We start from the raw sequence: 21,031 nt of genomic DNA, 5'->3' as shown, positions 1-21,031 counted from the left end.
CCTGGCTTTGGTCTCTGCTTCATTGGCTCCATGCCCACTTCTCCCCTCCCCGCTCCTACTCAGATGGTAGGGGGGTGGGGGTGTGGAGAGAGGGACATGCCAGCCTCCAGTGTCCAGCAGGGCATCCAGGACAAGGTCAAGAACGTGGTCACCTAGCCTCTTGCCTCTCACCCTCCTACGTGTATGCAAACCCCCTGGGCTCTCGTTACAGTGCAGACTCTGACCCAGCAGGTCTGCCCCGGGCCCGAGCTGCTGCCTTTCTAACAAGCTCCCAGGTGCTGCTGCTGCTGGGCTGAGGACTACGCTTTGAGCCCCACCCTGGTTCCCGAGGCGCTAGACTCTTGATGGAGGTGGCAGGACGTGTTGGCATCATGTGGGCACAGACCCGGGCCCCCTGCACTGGCTCAGCGGCGGGCAGAACCCCACACACGGAGCCACTTTCCCCAACACACCCCAAATACTAAGGCCAAGGGGCCCACAGCAGAACCCCATAAACAGGCTTTTCTTCCGAGTCAGCTTCTCCTGACCCCACCTGCTGCCTCCTCCCACTAGGACAAGGGGTTCTGATGAGCTGGCCCTGCCATCTGGCCTCCCAGCCCTGCCTCAGACCCCATGGTCTCTGGCCCAGCCCTTGGCCCATCTCGGGGCTATTTCCTGGGTTCACTTCTGTTCCCAAGTTTCCTGCGTCACAGAGTCCTGCCCAAGAGGCCTGAGCCCAGCCTGCTTTCTCCCACAGCCTTGTGGGTTTGTGGGGGACCCACGGGGAGCAGGTGTTGATAACAGGACCCCCCCAGCCCCTGATCAAAATGAGAACATACTCACTCTCTCAATCCGTCAGCCAGGGTCTCCCCAATTCCAGACTCCAAATGTCTCCAAGCACATTTAATAAACCACAACCAGCCCGTATGTGTGCTAACAAGCCTTTTTCTTTATTTCTTTGAAGGACGTGGGGAGGGGAGAGCCCCCTGCTGAGAGGGGTCCCATCAGTTGGAGGAAACCAGTGGGGTGTCATCAGGGAGCGTTCCTGGAGTGGGCGAAGGGCTGGTGCAGGTGCAGGAGAGGCTGAAGCTGGGAGACAGGGAGGGGCTGAGGAGACCACCTCCCCTGGGGAGTGAAGAGCAGCTGGCCTGGGACTGACTGGAGCTGACTGGGCTGGGGATGCAGCTGAGAGGCAGATGGGGTGTAGGCCTGGGCCAGGCGCTTGGGAAGGCCCAGCACCCTCCCTTTCTGCCGAGGGAACTGAACCTGGGGCTGCAGCCTGTGTGGACCACCCCTCTCCTCGGAGGGGGGATTTGGGGCAGCTGGAACCCCAGGTCCTGCCCCGACCAAGGAAGGTGGTCCCAGCCAGCTGCCTTGGCACTCTTGGCTGTCTGCAATCTCAGCAGGACCAGACAAGGGCATGGTCTCCCCAGAAAAGAGACCTCGGCAGGCTGGGGAGGGCTGGGGCTGGGGCAGGGACGGGGAAGGTGGAGGTGATGAGCAGATCCAGAGAGCAACGTGCCCCAGCCCTCGACCCCAGGCCAGGGATCCCTCCTATGTCTGCAAACGAGTCAGCTTGATGTCACCAGCCACTTCGAGGACGTTGATGGCGTGCAGGTTCCTCAGGCGGTGGTTGTAATCACACAGGTGCTTACCATCCACGTCTACCCTGAGGCAACGGGCTTCACATGTGATCCACACCTGGACACAGTGGCCACGTCATTTGCACCAACTTTTAAAGTCCTCAGACCTAAATGCAGGCTTCTGTCTCCCTCCCTCCTGCCTTCCTTACATCTTAATCGAGCAGGCCCCACACCTGCCTTCTACCCCGCTGAAGGATTCATTCTTCACTCAACGTGCCCCGGGCTCTCCTGCCCCCGTGCTTCTGCATATTCTGTTCCCACCGCCCAGAATGCCCTTCCTCTTGTGCTCCCAACTCTGCACCCCATGCCCACACAGATGACTGCGCATCCCCCTTCAGGATTCTCCCCCCTCCCTGCAGGAAGGCGAGCCCTCCCTCCCTTCCCCACCTCCTAATACCCTCCTAGTCGAGTCAGGTGCCCCCTCAGGCCATGTCCCCACCCCATCCTCATTCTCCAGCTGGACCCTGAGCCTCCAGGGCAGGAATGCTGGCTTGTCAGTCCACATCCCTAGAACCCGGTGCACAGGAGGGCTCTGTGCCTGCACTCCTGCAACGCCAGCCTCCTAACCTGTCTTTTCACCCCAAACTTTCTCCAGGAGCCCCTCGGAGCACGTCTGTGAAAATGTCATCATCCCCATCTCGATGACTGACACTTGCATACTTCCTGCTCACCAGGCATGATGCTAAGTGTGTCACAAACACAATTTAATTTCATTCTTACTTCTCTATGAGATTGATGTTACTATTAGCTCATTTCTTAGATGAGGAAACTAAGACACAGAGCAGTTAAGTATCTTGCTCACACTCACACAGCTATTTGGAAATCAAAGTGTATCACCCTCTGGCTTGAAACACACCAAAACACTGTATTAAAATCCAAACTCCTTTCCATAGCCCTCACAGCCCACATCTGTCATTCAACCCTGGGTGGAGAGTATCAAGGCATATTTAAAGATTGAGAGGTCCAGCGTCACCCCCTCAATGGCTCAGGCAGGCCCAGGCATTGATTTTCCTTCTTTAAGCTCCTGGGGATTTGACTGTGTGGTCGGGGCTGAGAACACCTGCTCTGTGTGAGCCGGGCCTCAGACGCCCCACCCACACCTCTCTGTCCTCACTGTTCACCTGGGAGCCCCAGTCGCCTGGTCCCAGACAGGCCACACCCAGGACTCCGCCCCCGCAGTAACAGCTGCTCCCTCCACTGCCCACCCCAACGCACTCGCAGTTCTTTGCCAGGCAGCTCCTTCTACAACTGGGGTCTCAATGGCACGGTGGCCTCCTCGGAGAGCTGTCCTCATCTAAGGCAGCGTGGCCCCTGCCCCGGGGCTCACTCTATCCCTCTATTCTGTTTGCTTTCTGCAGAGCACCTGTTCTTATCAGCAAGGGTCTGGCCGTGCATTTCTTTCCTGCTTCCTCTGCCTCCTAAACTGCAGACTCCGTGGGGCAGGACCTCGTCTGTCTGCTCCATGCTGTACCCCCAGCCCCTGGGGTGCTTCCTGCACAAAGTGGGCCCTGAGAGAGTAGCTGAAATGATTGTGGAATGAATGAGTGAGTGAATGGAACGAATGAATGGGTGAATAAAGGGAGGACACCTCATTCTGGGGCTCCACCTGGCACTTATCGCTGTGTGACCTCAGGCCAGTAACCCGCACTTGTGAGTCTGTTTCCTCATCTGTAAAGAGCAGATGTGGGACAGTGGGACAGTAATAGTAAAATAATAACAACAAGTGGTTGAACACTTTCTCTTCTGTACGCAGCCCTCACCGCAGAGGCATCAGCTCCCATCTCATTCGAGGGGCCCCCAGACACCCCCACCCGTGCTCCATTTGCCCCATGAGAGCCCCTCTGAGCTGCAGGCTGGGGCAGCTTACCGAGAAGCTCCGGCCTCGGATGAAGGGCATTTTTCCAGATAGAGTTTTCTCCACATGTCCCCAAGAGCCATCGATCTGTGTGTTGAGGACCACGGTTTTCTCTTTGAAAAGGGGTTTCAGGTGGAAGGCGACGTCACTCCCAGAGCGCAGGTTGATGTGGAACCTGGGGGTGGGTAGCTCACATGGACCTCCTCTGACCACTGAGCTCTAGGTCTCTGCCCCTCCCCCGCCTGCCCAGAGCCAGGGTGATGGCCAGAATGACCCTGGGCTGTCTCTCCTCCCCACGAGCCCTGGCTTACGACTGAGCGCTGTGCAGGACGGTGCCTGACACGACAATGCTCTTGGAGGGGTACAGGCCACCCGGGATGCTGGTGAAGAAAGGCATCAGCTGTCGGGAGAAGAGGACCAGGTCAGCCAGTGGCAGCCAGAGCAGCCGCCACGGCAGGCACACCTTGTGCCAATTTCCATAAATTTGGACGGTCAACTGAGTTTGACAACCATGCCTGTGAGTAACATATTTTTAGGAAAGAACTCCATGACATCTTTACTTGATTCGGTAAATGCCAGATGAAAACTTTCCACCCTTTCTCAAATGAATGAGCTTAAACTGTCATGAAAATACCTTTGGCCGGACACAAAAGGACACTTGGGCTGAAAGGGAAGGCCATATAGTGTGTTCATATGAAGGGACAATTTTAAATGTGAAGCTCCTGTTAACAGTCTTCTTGTTTACTTGGGTGTTTTTAGGAACCTCAGCTTCCTAGAGGACTGCTTCACTGCTGGCACTGCCCCTCGCCTCCCACCCTGCCCAACAGAGACAAAACCTCCACCCCTCCTGGGAACACAGTTGTGTAGGCTGGGTTGGGATGGCCCATAGGAGGGGTGTGGGATTCTGTTGAAAAGAGACCAGGAACTTCAGTGTGGGAGTGACACACACACGGGCCCCACACAGTCGAAAGGGGATGCTCCAATGTGACACTGAGGTTGTGAGGCTTCAGCCCTTGGATTCTCCATCACTTCCTTCTCATGTCAGCCTTGCGGGACTCCCTGCCATGTCCTGGACCCCATCACAGTCACCTGCCCCTCCACCCAGGGCAGCCCCACTGACTCCAGGCCTCCCGTCTGATGTGCACTGGCAGGAGGAGGAGCAGCAGCTCCATCCTGTGAGCAACAGTGACATCCTGCGGCTCGTCCTCGGGATGCAGGGCCTCCTCTCCACATGCTGGACCATTGCACTCTCTCTCAGTGACAGAAGGAGCCAATTTCCTGCTGGTACCTAGGGGACCTACCTCTGGGGCGACTGGGTGAGTCCAGCCTGGGGCAGACTCTGCTGTCCTCAGGAGAGTTTCACTCTCTGTCGCCTGAGCAGAGGGCCCTTCCCCAATGTCCCCCGTGCCCTGCTACACTGCCTTCTCCCTGAATCTGGGACCAGAGAATTCAGCCCTTGGGTAAGGGGGATGCTGTGGTGCTGTGAGCTGACCAGAGCTTTCAGACTTACTGGTGACATCTGTTCAGTGGCGTTTAGCTTTGAGTTAATCATTGATTGCTTCTGGAAGAAAGAAAACCAGGTTTTAAGCAGCCCTTACCAGCATGGAGACCACCACCTGCCCCCAGAGGGCACCACATAACACAATCCTCTGATGTGAGTTAATCCTGAGGGAGTAACCAGCCCTATGACCCCGAACAGACCCCCTAAATTGGAAGAAAGGGGTGTTTCTTCTCTCAGGGCAGGAAGTTGGGGCAAAGGTTTCCTCTGGAGAAGAAATATGGCTGCACTGTGGCCCCTGGCCTGTCTTTCTTCTCAGTGGAGTTTCTCCAGCACAGCCTCACTTGGCAGGAGGGATGGAAGGTGGGGCCTCGGTCTTCTGTGGCTGCCGCAGTGGCAGAGGACTGAGCCAAGAAGTGACTTCTGGGTGTTTCCCAATTCATCAGGGTCCACCCCCAACTTCCTCTCCCCAGCACTCAGCCAGACAGATGGTCAGGGGGTCGACCACCCTCCTTATGGACAGGGAGGACCTGATGCCTGTCCTGCCTCCACCTTTTAATCCACAGGAAGAACCAAAATGAAGAGGCTCTGAAGAGAGAACAACAGACTGGAAATGGGAGCAGGATTGGCCGGCCTGATCCCTGGAGTCTGAAGGGATGAGGAAATCAAAATGGCGGTTTACATCGGTGCCACACAAGGGTGAGACCACGGCAAAAATGTGGTCAGAAATGACCCCCTGACTGGCCCTCGCCTCCTTCCTGCTCCCATCAGCCTTCCTGAGCCTGTGGCCTGGATTTCCCCACCATCCCAGGTTCACAGTGCTTAGGAAGGGGGTGGGGCCAGGGTTGGAGGACCAGAGCATCCCCATTGGAGCCTCTAGAGGGAGAGGAGGACCTGTCTGATGCAGCCCAGCCAGCTTCCCTGAACTCCCATTGCTTCCAGGGCCACATTTCTCCCAGAAGGTGAAAACTGGCATTTACTGAGGGCCTGTTGTGTATGAGGCTCGGGCTCCAGTGCTCTCCGAGGGAGGCAAGCTTAGCTCCTGTTCCACTAGCGAGGAAATGAGGCTCAGAAGGGTTAAGCGACTTGCCCAAGCTCGTCCAGGGAGCAAGCAATAACGTCCAAAATGGTTCCCAGTTCTGCCTGGTTGTGTCCACCCACCCTGTCCTCCCCAGGCCCAGGCCCAAGTCGGACTGCCCTGCAAGGGCTCCCAGGAGCCCCATCAGTCCTGCAGCCAGTGTGGCAGGAGGCAGGAGGCAAGTGCCCGAGCTGGACTGTGATGGACCACAGGAAGGCTGGGTGGACAGACACCCCTTCCCCCGCTCCCACTACTCCAGGAGCCTAAGGAGGGGCCGGGCCCTGCTCCCCTTCCTGTCCTGGACCCTGTGCCCCACAGCTGACTGATCTTCTTGCCCTGACTGGTTTCCTCTTCTACTGCCCATGCAAACCACATTCCACATTCACATACTGGTGCCTCCTGTGTGCCCGGCACTGTGCAAGATGCTGGGGATACACACTGAACAAACCACAGTCCCAGCCTGCAAGGCTCAGGGGCAGAGGGAAGGAGCGGATGGAGTGATGAGGACAGACACGTAAGCATAGTTATACTGGGATGTGGTGACTGGCACTGCACAGAGATATACATTGTCCACTGGGACATGAGGGGCGGGGCGGCAGGGCATCCAGCGATTCCCCATTCAGGGAAGACGTCCCAGAGGAGTGACATTTAAGCAGAGCATTGAAGGGCCTTCAGGGGTTGGCTCCAGGTGAGGTAGCTTAGGGTGCTTTCAGCCCCGGGACAGCATGTGGAAAATCTGGTGGCCCCAGTGAGCCGTGAGTGAGCAGTGGAAGCTGCGTGAGCATCATAGGGGAGGGCTGAGGCTGGAAGGTGCGCCGGGGCAAGACTGGGGAGGATGCTGCACATCCTGCTGGGGAGTTTGCCTTTGTTTGGAACGACTTGGGGCCTTCAGGATTTCTAAGCAGAGAGAGGATGTGACCAGATTTGCTTACAGGAAGGGCACTGCTGCAGTGGGAGGGTGTGGGGGGAGGGGGGAGCTAGACCACGGTCCTCGTGATGTGGGGTCGGGGGCCTGGACCAGGGCAGTGGTTTCAGGAGGGAGAGGCGTTGGTGCCCTGGAGAGAGGTTAGGGGAGGGAGGGAAGAACCAGGACGACTCCTGGGTCCCAGCTCTGGGTGCCTGGCGGAGGGAGACAGGGACCCTTTGGCGGGGCCCTAGGCCCTGGCTGGCCTGCTGGCTGGAACCAGCCCCTGGGACCCTCTGTCCTTCCTGCTAACTGCTCCACTTCCCGGACGTTTCTTGTTTAACTCACTTGGGGTTTGTGCCTGTTGGGCTTGTGTGGGAAATGGGCAGCCTGGGAGAACTGCCTCGTGGAGAAGGCGGGACAGGGCTGTGCGGGTGTTCTGTTAAAGTAAAAGGCACCACGGGGTGAAGAGAAGCATTAATGAAGCCAAAGAAGAGCGGAAAGGCACGGACGGAGGCCAGAAGGAGAGAGCCAGGCAGGTGTGGGGTGGGGAGGGTTTTCAGGACCGCGTGGAGGGGCAGTGGGGATCATTAGGCTCCCGTGGGTGACAGCAGGATGGTCCCCCCTCTCTCTATATATATATATGCACCTTTCTCTTTCTCTCATTCTCCTCTCTCTCTCTCTCTCCATCTCTCTCTCTCACCCCTGTAGAGGAAACAGTTGAATATGAGGAATATGAGAGATGAGGACCAAAGAGAGAGGAGCTGATATTTGCTGAGGGCTTCTCTGTGTTGTCCCCATCTCAGGAGCGAATGGAAATATCGAAAGTGGTAACAACGTGTCCAATCCAGCCTCCTGGGCCCTGCAGGAATGTGGGCCCAGCACACCCCAGTCCTCATAATTTCACGGAAAGTCCAGAAATCAAGATTTGCATGTGATATTTCTTGATTTTTTAAAAAAAATTGTGGTAAAACATACGTCAAATGTACCATCTTAACCAATTTTAAGTTTACAGTGCAGTCACATTGTTGTGTAAACACCACCACCATCCAGCTCGAGAACTTTCTCATCTTGCAAAACTTCTCTGACCTTTTAGATGTTGGCAACACGTGCAAAACTTTTAAAACACAGAGAAGGTCAAGCAGACCCTGGTGTAGTCCCATGTGGTCCATTTCACAACCTCTGACATTTATTGCTCTGTGAACTCACACAAAAACTCGTGGGGCAGCAGCAACTATGCCCCTTCCACAGATGAGGAAACAGGCTGCGAGAGGCCAAGTCGCTAGTCTAAGATCCCACAGCCAGTGAGGACGGCAGAGCTGGAATCTGAGCTGGATTCAGTTTGATTCCTAGACCCTGGTTCTTTCTGGACCCACACGGCTTCCTAACCCAGGTGGAAATAGAGAGTGACAGAGAGGAGTGGCTTAGAAGTCTGGGAGATGGAGACAGGCGTTCCAGACAAAGACAGTGACACAAGAAGGATGGGACACGGGAGCTGGAGGTTTATCCCCAGAGTCACACATGGGGTTTGGGCTCACCCAACAGGGCCTAGACACAGCTAGACTGAGTCCACCCTGAGCCCCTGGGACAGGTGCCAGGTGGACCATCTGACCTGGAAGCTGATGGAGGACAGCTGCACAGTGCCGGTGACAGAGAGGGTGTCCACGCGGTGGAAGGGCACACGGTGTGGGTACCGCACAAAGGGGCTCCCGTTCAACATCACCTGCCAAGACAAGCACGTGTTTCAGGAGAGGGGTCCCAGGCCCGGGCGGGGAGCACACCTGGGCCTCCGGGACCCCTGCTTCTAGAAACTAAGACCATCCATTTCTTGTAGGTCAGGGGCACCAGGCTTCAGAGGTATGTCAGTTACAGGAACATGCCTGTGATCCAAACTCAATCTCTGCCTTGCTTTCGTTGTTGGCTTTTTAGTTTTTATGGTTGTTCGTTTATTGCAGTAGGTTTGTGCGTCTAATCATAGCTCACCTGGGTGTTATTTAAATACGTGTAAAAATGTTCATAGGGAACAGAGGAGAGGCGACCTCAGGCTGCACATGGAGGGGATGGGAACACGCACCTTCACAGAGATGTGTGCATACGGATATACACACTGCCACCCATATTCCTAAGCCCAGAGACAGGACTCTGTTGAAAAAGCAATTTGCAACCCCTTGCAAAACTAAGGCATTACTAGAACCTAGAGAAAGGCTGCAACAATATTGCCAAAAAATGATGTTCTCAGGGACCTGGATGGATCAACAAATACAGCAGAGGAACAGAATGAATTTGGACTTTAAAGACCCAGGAGGCCAAAAAAGCCCATGGTGACTTGTCTGGTTCTTATTCCCTGAGGAAAAGAAGCAACAGGGGCACCTTTAGATGCAGGTGAAGGTGCAAACGGAGCCTGCAGCCATCAGTAACACCCTTAAAGGAAATGGTCCTGTCATCTGTCTAATCAGCCAGATCTCAATGGGTGTGAATATTTCAAGGCTCTTCCCCAGGCCTGTTGGCGCTGAGGGGACAGGCAGCGGGAGGGAGGGGAGGAGAGCTCCTGCTCACCTGGAAACATGAGCTCAGCACCAGGAAGCTGAGCTCAAAAGGGCTCCTCCTCTGAAAGGGCAGGTGCGTCTTCTCCTCCTGCCCCCAGCGTCCTTTCTCCTTCGTGTTGCAGACCAAATAGCCGCCTTCTTCAAATTGAGGGTTGAAGTGGAAGGCAATGTCATCGTCACTGCGGCCAGTCTGAAAGTTCACAGCAAACCTAGACGAGGGAAATCAGAGAGTCACCTGTAGCCTGGTTTACGCCAGTGGCGGGAACGGGGGGCCTCACCTTCGATTGGCGTCTGTCTGGGAACTTGCATGCGACCAGTGATCCTCAGTCTGTCATCATCTTTTCTGTTCACCTAATTACCACTTAGTGTATTTTTGTGCAATTATTGCATTTTGCATTTACAGTGTGACTTTTTAAAAATAAGTAGAAAGAGGGTAAAGTGTTGATACCAGATAGAGGAAGCATAGGTCTTGGAAACTAATTATAAATTTGTGTCAAAGATGGAAGTCGGGAAACGTGCCTAGAAGAGCCTTCAGCACCAGGTGGACACTGGTTGGAGGCCGGCCCACGTCTGCTCAATTGGGAAAGAAGAGAACAAACTTAAAGCACATGTGAAATTGATGGAACTATACCAACAAAGACAAGGTCTAAAAAGGGAGACATACCAAAAAATAAAATAAAAATGAAATAAAATGAGATAAAATAGGAGGCGTAGAACAAATGTGAAACTCCAGGTGTGAGAACTTTATCAAATTACATTTAATGGCAAATTTAAATATTTCAACTTTAGCCAAATGGTGGTTCTGAGGTAGACCAGGGCAGTTACGGGAAACAGAGGAAGGGAGATCTTGCACGTCCGGGTCATAGTGTGCAGAGTTCAACCCTGTAACATGATCACCTGCCTCTGGGCTTGCCTGCTTCTCTCCTTAGGCTGAGAGCTCCCATCATCCCTATGTCTACGGGGACTCTATGTTAATGGTGCCAGCACGCTATTGGCAGATGGCAGTCATGCCATTCAGTGTTGGCAAGGGCCAGGTCATACTCATCCGGCATGTCCAGGTGCAGGCAGCTTGGAGGGTGCTGGGTGAACCATCCTGAGCTGACAGGCACCATGGTTTGCTAACGGGCGAGGCTGCAGAGAAACCACAGTTCCAGGTACCTGGTTCCACTGGAGGCTAAAACAGTTCCACGGACAGTGATCTGAAGTCCCTCCTGGAGACCCCCTTGGATTGTCGCAGAGAAGGGGGCGACCTGCAGAGAAAAGACAGATTCTCCACTGAAGCCTCCGGAGGGAACAGGCTTGCTGACACTTTGAGTTTAGATTTCTGACCTCTAGAACTGAGACAACAAATTTGTGTTGTTTTAAGCCTGGCCACTAGGCTGCTATGGAATTTGGACCAGTGTGTGAGTGTATATGTGTGAGAGTGTGTGCGCGTGTGTGTCTGAGTGTGTTTGCCTGCGTGTGAGTGTGTGTGAGGCAGGGATCTCGGCAGGCAACAACACTCACTCTTGCTCTGTATGGCACAGGAGGGTGGTTTTTGTGCTGGTTGTATGGTCCACAGGCCTGGGCTCGCCTCCAGCTCCTGTGCTGGCAGCTCTGCTGTTGGGCGGTCACTGACCTGTCTGCACCCACTTCCCTCCGTGGGACGGCGGCACCAGAGCCCCAGCCTGGCTGTGGTCTTGGGAGGATTAGATGAGGAGCCACCTGGAAAGCCCTGACAGCAGCTGCTGTTGGTATCAGGGTGACTTCATCCCTGTGCCAGCTCAGAACTGCTCTCTCCTCTGGCCGTGCCTGGAGCCTGAGAATGTTTTCCTTCCCTTCCTATCCAGAAGTACAGACAGCAGAGTCAGGCCCTACAGGCCAGAGGGTGGGCAGCCTCCTTCTGGAGGCCCAGTGTCACCAGAGGGCGCCCAGCCCGCCTGGCAGAGGGGGCTCACCTACAGGAGGCAGTGCGAGGCTTACCGCCAGAGGGCGCTGCTGCCCAGAGGTCCCGAGGCCCTTCTGGTGGCGAACTTCCCTGTCTGCATTACCTCGTTATCCTCACAACAACCCAGGCCATTGTTAGTGCCACCTTCACAGATGAGGAGACCGAGGCACAGAAAAGTGTGGTAACTTGCCCAAAGCCACACAGCTGGCATCCTGGCTCCTGGCTCACTGAGCACTTCCCCAGACCAAACAGGGAGTCCTGTTCTGTCTGTGGTCGCAGCCTCGTCCAGGCCCTCTGGGGAGCTGGGACTGAGCAGAACAGCTGGCCGCCTGCCCTTCCCGCTGCACTTTGGAGGCAGCAGCATGGTCCCTGCTGCTGGAGGTCAGCGGGTCCCCAGGGAGCTCCTGGTGCCCATGGGGACCACACCAGTCCCCTTTCCTGTCCGGACTCCAAAGCCCTGTCTGAGCTCTCTGTTGCCCACCGGAGGACTGTCCTTCTGATTTGAAAAACCTGGCTTTTGAATCCAAGGACTGGAAAGTAAAAACCAGTCACCAGAATGATACAGTGGCAGGGCCTGGCCAGGGCTCCAGGATCCCCAACTGATGGAGAACACGCCCAGGGGGACATGTTCTGCCCCAGAGGCCCTGCTGCCTTCCTACCTTCCCCATTAACGCTCTCTGTGGGCACCTCCCTCCACTGGGGTAAATCAAGTCACCTTCCTTCTCTGCCTCTTACCATCGGGACCTGTCTCCAGTGGCCCCATCCTCTCTGAGCTGCAGTTCTTCGCTGTGTGACACAGGGATGACAAGCCTCACGGGGTTGAAATGAGGCTGCCTGCAGACAGGGCCTCCACACAGGTGGCACAAAGTGCAAAAGGCTGCCCTCTGTGCCCACACTGCAGGGACAGCCCCTTTCCTCTCACTCCCAAGACGGCCCCTCTGCGGGCACCCTGGACCAGCCCTGGCCTCGTGACCTCCCCTCAGGGAGCACCATCTCCTCGGGGGCCTTCCCTGCTGTGCCCAGACTCCTGCTAACACTGAGCCCTTCCTAAGCCCCGTGTGTCGGGCATGTGCAGGCACTCTAGAGATGCTGCCTCCCTTCATCCTCACCCCAACCCTGGGAGGGGGACAGGGTCACCCCATTCTACAGACATGGAAACTGAGGCCCACAGAGGTCAAAGGAACTTGCCTGAGGTCATCCAGCTAGTCGGTGTCTGAACCCAGGAAGGCCAACACCAACGTAAGTTCCCTCGACTGTCGTGCTGGGTTGTCACCCTCCCCAGAAGTCCTGTTTACTGCCCTTCATGCAAACAAAACATCGCTCTTCTCATCACTACTCACGCCTGTCTTCTACCCCCTCCACCAGCAGTAGGATCAGACCCCCAGAGGGAGCTGAGAAACCCTTTGTCACACGCAGGAGTCCTGGTGCTCATCACCCTCCAGTCCTGAGAGGCACAGGGGAGAGCAGTGTGGAGGAGAGGCTGTGTCAGGATCGCCCCATCTGGTATTCCTGCCCTTCTTGTGTTCTCTTTAGGATGCCCCCCTCCCCTGCCCCCTGCCTCCCAAGATTTGTTTCCTCAGAGCCCCAGAGCTGCTTCCCCCGGGCCAGCTCTACCCCATGCCCACAGCCCGGCACTCACTGGGTTCAGGTAGGGGGGCTGTGTGCTGCTGGCCATCTCTCCGCCACCTCTGTGGCCACCGCTGCTTTTCACACCAGCCGGCCAGTCATCTGCACTGGGGAGGACTTTGCAAAGACATAGATACTAATACGATTTGGCAGTTATTCAATGGGGAGGAGCCAGAAGCAAGAGGAGGTGGATCTAGAGAGAGAGAGAAGGGTAGAGTCCCGGGGAAGGTGAGGTGATGGTGGGACCCGGGGAGAGGGAAGTGGACATTGCCCACCCCACTGACCCTTCCTCCTCCCCCCTCCTGTGATGCCCCCGTGAGACTGACTCATATCTGGTCATAGAGGTTCAAACTGCCTGACCACACTGACATGACTGAGTTTCTAGATGATACTGCCCATTAGTATGTAACTGTCTCCTGAGGATGCTCTGTCAGTGTCCAGAAAGCAGTGGGGCTACTTGACAGGGCCTGTGGGGCTGCACATGCCTGTGCCCAGGGTGGTGGTGGTGGTGGGAAGGCCTGGTGATTCCCATCTGGCACACAGTAAATTGAAGCTCAAAGAGTCTAAGGGCCATGCTCAAGGTCACACAGCTCACTAGTGGCAGCCTGAGCTATAGGAGGATACTTAGGGTCTCAGAAAAGTATTTCTCCCTTTTAAGATTTTATTTCTTGTACAAAAACATAATCATGTAGAAAGAAATGTTTGCAAAGAGAAAACATCATAATGGAGATTGTCGCCCAGGAGTATTGTGGTGCCCTGGGAGCTTCTGAGCATCTCTCTACGAGTTTATCTCCTTCTTTTCTTTTCTTCTCTGTTTTTTCTGGGCTTCAGAATGGAGAGACAGGAGAAGTCTTGGACATAAGAGAACATTCCAAGTGACATGGGGGTGGGGGAGACATATTAAATAAACTGTCCTTCATTGGCTCTAGCACCTGGTTCAGGGACGGGATTGCGTGAGAGCGTCGAGCAGGATAGGCTGGGTCAGGCAGTGGGGAGGGGGAGGGTGAAGTCAAGCAGCTCCTTGTAATGTGCTAGGCAGAGCCCCAGGGGTCAAGCCAAGGGAAGCAGTTCAGGGTCATTCAGGCCCCGGTGGGTAGAAGGAAACCCTAGGCCGAACATCTGTCTACACCCCTCTTCCTCATGGCACCTGGCTTGATGTCCCAGAATTTGCAAAGACAGACTTCTTTGAGACACTTCTATAGACTGAGGCCACGAGTCCCCTTGCTCACCCTCCATCCCCACTATATTCCTGCATCCACCAGAGTTTGAAAGGATTTAAGGGGCAGACAGCACAGTTGGAGAAGAAAAGAGGGAAAGGAAGGGAAGTTCTTTGGGACACCAGGAACAATGTCATCATTGATTGGCATATAGAACAACTGGAACTCCCATTCACTGCCAGGTTGGAGTGTAAAATAACATAACTTTGGAAACTTCTTGGCAGATTGTATCAAAGTCAAATATCTACTTCTCCTATGTCCCGGCTAGACGTTTACCCAAGAGAGGTAAAGACGCACATGTGTGTTCACAGCAGCTTGACTCACCATAGGCCCAAACTGGAAAAAACACAAATGCTCACCACCAGGTGAAAGGGGAAGCAAATTGTAGTATTCGCACAATGGAATACCCTCAGCAATCAAAAGGAGCCACGGACACAGGAAACAACATCAATGAATCTCACGGTTGAGCAGAAAAGCCAGAAACACGTGAGTACATGCTGTGCTCACAGGTCAGAATGACGATTTCCCTTGCAGGGGCCCGAGGAAACTTCTGGGGCTGGAAGTGTTCTGAGCTTGATCTGGATGGTGGTCACACAACTGTTTACGTACGTAAAAGCTCAGCCAGCAAATTAGAATCTGTGCATTTTACTCTGCATATATAACATCTCAATAAAGTTCTTTTAAAAAAGCAACAAACTCCCAGAGCCCAGGGAGACACAGGGACAGCAGAAGTTGGAGCAAATCAGCACTTTGCTGTCACCATGGACCTTGGAGGCGAGTCACAGTGAGTTCAGCCCAAAACGGAGAGCCCCAGGGTCCTCTGCCCCTACCCTGTAGGGAGGTCTGACAGTCAAACCCAAGGCCAGTGATTTTTCTAATTAAGACAGTAGGGAGGCATCTTCAAGACACTGTGCCAGGGCACAGTTGACCTCAGCAGATTGGCATCACTGTGGGGTCACCATGATCCCCTTGCTCTGGGCTAAAGGAAGTGAGAGGCAGCCCTTGGGAAAGTTCCCTCTCAGATCTCTGTTATTCAAAGCCCCAGACATCTGTCTGAGGCTCTGTGTTCTCTGCACTGTAGACCGAAGGGTCTGTTCAAAGTGTGAGTCTGCCGCCTCGCACCCGTTAGGATGGCGACTGTCAAAAAAACCAGAAAGTGACAGGTTGCTTAGGATGTGGAGAAGGAAAACTTCGGCACTGTTGGTGGACAGGTCAAATGATGTGGCTGTTGTGGAAAAGGTGATGTAAGTGCCTGACAATAAGCTGCTGATCGTTGAGGCATCCGTTTCAAAGATATCCATCTCAGATTAACACACTGCCAGCTGTATGACACAGCCACTTGCAAAACAACCAGATGAGGAACTGCTCTGTCCCCATCCATGAAGTTCTCCCTCTCACAAAGCCCTGGGGGACCTAGATCACTGACCGAGGGGCGACCCTGCTCTTCTCTTCCTGCCCCCTAATGCCCACCCAGCGAGCCCATCCTTGGGACTAGAGCATCTGTGGATTTTGGTATCTGCAGTGGTCTTGGAACCAATTCCCTACAGATACCAAGGGACGACTGTAACTGACAGGACTAATAGAAAATCACTAAAGAGATGGATGATTGAAACACAACCAACCCAACCTAACTGTCATTTACGGAACGGTGCTCTCAACAACAGTAGGGTATACCTTCTTCTCAAGCACACATCAAAATCAAGCCAAAACCACAGCAGACTTTTTTCTGGGGCTTGGGGGGAATTAACAAGCTGATTCTAAAGTTTTTATGAAAAGGCAGAGGATCTAGATGAGAAAAGCAATCTTAAAAAAAAGAAACAAGGTTCACTTACAATATTTTGATTTCATGACTTACTCCAGTGCTAGCCTAATCAGGATGGCAAGGTATTGTTGTAAAGATAGACAATTAGGTCAGTCAGAATAGAAAGTCCTGAAATAGACCCACACTTATTTGGTCAATTGACTTTCAACAAAGACACCAAAGCAACTTAATGTGGAAAGAAACTCCTTCTTAACAAATGGTGCTACACACACTAGCTAGCTACATGCAAAACGGTGAAGCTTGATCCAAAGCTCACCATACACAAAAAATAATCTCAAAATGGATCATGGATGTAAATGTAAAACCCAAAACTATGAAGCTTTTAGGAAAGAAATTAGGAGATTGTCCGTAAGCTTAGGACAGGCAAAGCCTTCCCGGACAGCACCCGAAAGCTCACAACCATAAAAGAAAAGAAGATAAAATAGATTTCATCAGGTTAAAAACTCCTGTTCATCAACCTGCTAAAATCATTATGGTTATAAAGACTGACAACACCAAATGTTAGCAAGAGTGTGGAGCAACTGGAACTTTCACTAACTGCTGGTGAGAGTGGTAAACCACACCACAACGGTAAGCTGCATTGGAAATTGTTCTGGTAGTTTCTCATAAAGTTAAGCATGCCTTCCTTATAACCTAGAAATTCCACCCCTAGGTATTTACTCAAAGTAAATAAACTCGTATGTCCACACAAAGACCTGTGCAAGAATTTCATCACAGCTTTGTTCATAAATAGCGCGAGTGTCCAACGGAAAGCAGATGGATGAACAATCCTAATGCGATCATACAACAGAACACCATGTGGTAATAAAAGAACACACTGCTGATAAACACAACAGAGAGAAGTTTCAAAAAAGCTGCTGAGAAAAAGAAGGCAGACACAAAATGTGCACACTGAATGCCTCTATTTATAGGAAGTTCTAGAACAGACACAAGAAATCTGTGGTGAAGGAAATCAGACAGTGGTTGCCGCTGGAGGAGTAGGAGTGACCTGAGAAGGGGCCGGAGGGATCTTTCTGCGGCAATAGAAATGTTCCCTTTCTCAGAAAGGAAATAGGCTATTTGCATGTATGTACTTGTCAAACTCACCATTCTATACATGAGGGTGCTGTGCTTTTCACTGTGAAGTCCACCTCAATTTCTAAGAAATAGTTTGAGATGGGCCCAAGGAACTCAATCCTGTGTGTGTTTCAAATTTTTTGTTTTAAAAAAAGCGCACAGCCGGCCCTGCTGTATGTCAGCAAGAGAGACAGTGAGGATGGAGAGATGCCCTATGTCACCCAGGAGAGACCATGCAATGTGAGGTCCCCGAATCATCTTCCAACCTGGACGGACCACTTCCATGCCCCGGCTGACTCTCCCACTGGCCTGGGAATTCAAGGAGGAGCATCGACATGCAGACAACACGCTCCATCAGCAGAATCTTCCCGCCTCCTTAGTGAAGGCCCTGCTCCAGCTCTCATGCTCCTTCTCTTGGCCTCTGCCTGGCAAAGGCTCACAAGGGCTCTGGCACCCAGGTTGTGGACAGGGCCAATCAAAGGGCAGCTGGGTTTCCTGGGACTGACTCCCTGAGAGCCAGTGATGAGCCCCACCTGCACCCAGGCCGGCCCTTTGTCCACAGGGGCTGCTGCCTGAGTCACTCCTTCCCCCATCAGGAATGGAAATTGAACATTTCTTTGGAGGAAAGGGGAAGGAGGGAGGAGGCTTGGCTTGGAAGGGGAAGGACACGAGGACCCCTAGTTGGGGCAGAGAAGGGACCCTGGCAGGGCAGGGTGGCAGGCTTCCCCTGGCTTGGCCCCCAGCCCCTTCCCACCCCTCCCTCCAGCTGAGCTCTCATTAGCAGAGCTGGGCAGGGCAGGTCTTGGCCTGAGGAGAGGGATTTAAACTAGTCAGAGCTCAGGAGCCCCTTCCCACTGGAATCAGTTGTTTTCCAGGAAAAGCAGGGTGCACATACCACCATGACACCTACCCCCTTTTCAGCCCTCAAGCTAATATTGCAAGCACTGGAGGAAGAGAAGAAACAGCATAGTGACACTCGAACTTTGGTGAATCAAGACTGTCTCCCAGGGCCCGGGGTTCGGTAGTTTGCAGGTAGGGCCGGATATCTGCATTTTCAACAAACACCACAGGAACCAGCCCTATGGCCTAGGGGTTAAAGGTCAGTGTGCTCTGCTTCGGTGGTCCAGGTTCGGTTCCTGGGTGCAAAACCACACCACTCATCCGTCAGTGGCCATGCTGTGGCAGCAGCTCACATGGAAGAACCAGAAAAACTTACAACTATGTACAACTATGGACTGTGGCTTCAGGGGGGAAAAGGAAGAAAAAAGGAGAAAGGTAGGCAACAGATGTCAGCTTAGGGAAAATCTTCCCCTGCAAAAAAACCCAAAAAACAAAATACCAAGCACCCTAGGCAGATGTGGGTTTTGTGGAGCATCTTTAAGAAAAAACAGGTCTTACTTTTTAAAAATTGATGACCGTGGAAACATGTTGCTAGAGCCCTCCCCAGGGTCCCCAAAAATGAGGGTCCCTGCAGTCCACGCCTCATAGACCTGCCTGTGAGTCCACCTCTGAGCCCAGAGGATTCTGATGGGAGGGGACAGTGAAACTCCCTTGAGTAAGCACAGACCAGCACTTCATTTATAAGCATTTACTGTGCACTTGCTGGATGCTTTGTTGTTGGCTCTGGGGACCACAGACTAAGAGGACATTGTCAGTTCCCTCCAAAGATTAAAAAATCATTAGGGTTCCTGGTGATACAAATTATTAAATGCCCCAATGTGCTATGAAAGAAGTGTACTGAGCTTCCAGTGGGGCACAGCAGCTGGGGGAAGCTGGGCAAGTTACTTGAACTCTCTAGGCCTCAGTTTCCTCATCTGTAAAATGGAGCTAATCACAGGCCATATTCCATAAGGTTGCTGTGAGGATGAAACGAGCTAAGGCACTGAAGTAAATGCCTGGCAGAGGGAGCACACCACAAATCGCATCTGTGTTCTCACGTATCTCACCTGTGGGTGGTGGGGCCAGGATGGAGTTCAGAGAGTAGGTGGCCCTGGGGCTGAGTCTTGGAGGATCTGTGGTGTCCCTTCTATGGGTGTCAGGATGAGGAGTGGAAGAGCATGGAGCTCCGTGGAATCGAGCACACTCAGAGTCACTGTCCACACTTCCTCACTGGGGACCTCATGTGAGCAAACCTTTAGCACCAGATGTGCAAAGATTAGTGTCATATTGGTTAGTTAGCCAGATACACAGCTTGCCTCTGCCTTTAGTCCTTGTGGGACTAGTCTGAGACTAGACTTACTTCCCTATTTCTTTTAAATAAACCTCAGTGCATTTATTCTAGAAGCAAACTTTATGTCATTACCATAAACAAAAACCATTGCTGCTTCCACAAATAAAAACTAATGGTGGGTGAAATGGGTGATGGTGGTAACATGAATTTGGGGGGAACACAAACATTCCGACCATAGCAGTTGACAAAAGTCCCAAAAGTCTTCTTGGTGGATTGTAGCAAAGTCAAATATCTACCTCTCCTATGTCCGGGCTATTCTACTCCTAGATATTTACTCAAGAGAGGTAAAGACACATACATGTGTTCATACCAGTCTGACTCACCATAGCCCCAAACTGGAAAAAACACAAATGTTCACCCCCAGGAGAAAGACGAAGTGAATTGTAGTATTCATACGATGGAATGCCCTCAGCAGTCAAAAGGAGCCACGGACAAAGGAAATAAGAGGCCAGGTCGGAAGCAAGAGTACACACTTTGGGAAGCATCAAGACTTGGCTTCAGATCCAAGTTTCCTCACTTGCTGGTTGGACGACCTGAGCAGGTTCCTTCACCTCAGTGACCCCAAGTTTCTCCTTCTGTAAATGGTGGTAATACTTGTCTCACATCATTTACCTGATGTCAAATGAGATATCACAGGAAAAGCAGCTTACATGGCCACAAAAGGTTCCTGGACCCCATCCCAACATGTGTGTGTATGTGTGTGTGTGTAGGCTTCTCCACACCAACAGCAGTTCTTGGCTGCCAGCAGTGTGTCTGAGAATTCAACTCAGTTCTGTCACTATCTACACAGAGATAGCATCAGAGTCCGCAGGTAAATGACTCAGCCCCAGAAGACCAGCCTCCTCTTCAGACGCCAGTCTCAAGCCCAAGTTCTTACTGTGCTTCTGACCAGTTGGCTGTAGACTGGAGGTTCCAACAAGCCCTCCACCTCAGGATGCCAGTTGCAAGTCCATGTTATTATCCATGCCTCTGACTGACTGGCTGTAAATCAGAGGTTCTCATGACTCCTGCTCAGGTTCAGTTAGTTTGCTAGAAAGGCTCACAGAACTCAGGGAAATAGTTACTTACATTTACCAGTTTTTTGAAGGATATGATAAAGGACACATATGAACATCCGGATGGAATAGGTGGGTTGAGAAAGGTATGAATGAAGGGGTGTGGAGCTTCCCTGCCCTCTCTGGGCACCACTCTCCCAGCACCTCCATGTATTCACCAACCTGGAAACTGTTAGAAAAAGATAGACTAGCTGAGCTTTCAGGTCTTAATGGAGCCTTCATTATGGAGTCATGATTGAGAAAGTCATTGGCTGTTGGCAACTGAGTCAACTTCAAGCTCCCCTCCCCTCCCTGGAAATCAGGGGGTGGCACTGAAAGTTCCAATCCTTTTATCAACTGGCTGGTTCTCCTGGCAGCCAGCCCCCACCCTTGGCTGGGGTCCAAAAGGCACCTTCAGTAACATAAACAAGAAATTCCAAGGGTTTTGAGAGCTGTCAGCCAGGAACTGTGGATGAAGACCACATATATATGAGAAATATATTTTGATCATCTGAATGACCGAATATATATTCCTCTTAAATCACAATATTGCAATGGCCCTGCCACATAAGTAGGCACTCAATGTTCTCTTGCTTTGCCCAGCCCTCCTGGTGTG

General features: G+C 52.7%; 1 protein-coding gene across 1 annotated transcript; it reads right to left on the bottom strand.

Annotated features, from left to right (window-relative positions):
* Positions 1–1,533: 1,533 nt before the first annotated feature.
* On the bottom strand, positions 1,534–13,105 carry LOC124247547 (galectin-9-like). Its single transcript, XM_046676934.1, has 9 exons — positions 13,070–13,105; positions 10,662–10,753; positions 9,514–9,712; positions 8,570–8,680; positions 5,583–5,623; positions 4,335–4,428; positions 3,789–3,877; positions 3,490–3,652; positions 1,534–1,680 (listed from the first exon to the last, which is right to left on the bottom strand). The coding sequence occupies exons 1-9, from the start codon at positions 13,103–13,105 to the stop codon at positions 1,534–1,536; spliced, it is 972 nt and encodes a 323-aa protein (XP_046532890.1).
* Positions 13,106–21,031: the final 7,926 nt, after the last annotated feature.

Source organism: Equus quagga, chromosome 11 (assembly GCF_021613505.1).
Source record: "Equus quagga isolate Etosha38 chromosome 11, UCLA_HA_Equagga_1.0, whole genome shotgun sequence".
Taxonomy (NCBI): domain Eukaryota; kingdom Metazoa; phylum Chordata; class Mammalia; order Perissodactyla; family Equidae; genus Equus; species Equus quagga.
This window is presented reverse-complemented; position numbering and strand designations above follow the sequence as displayed.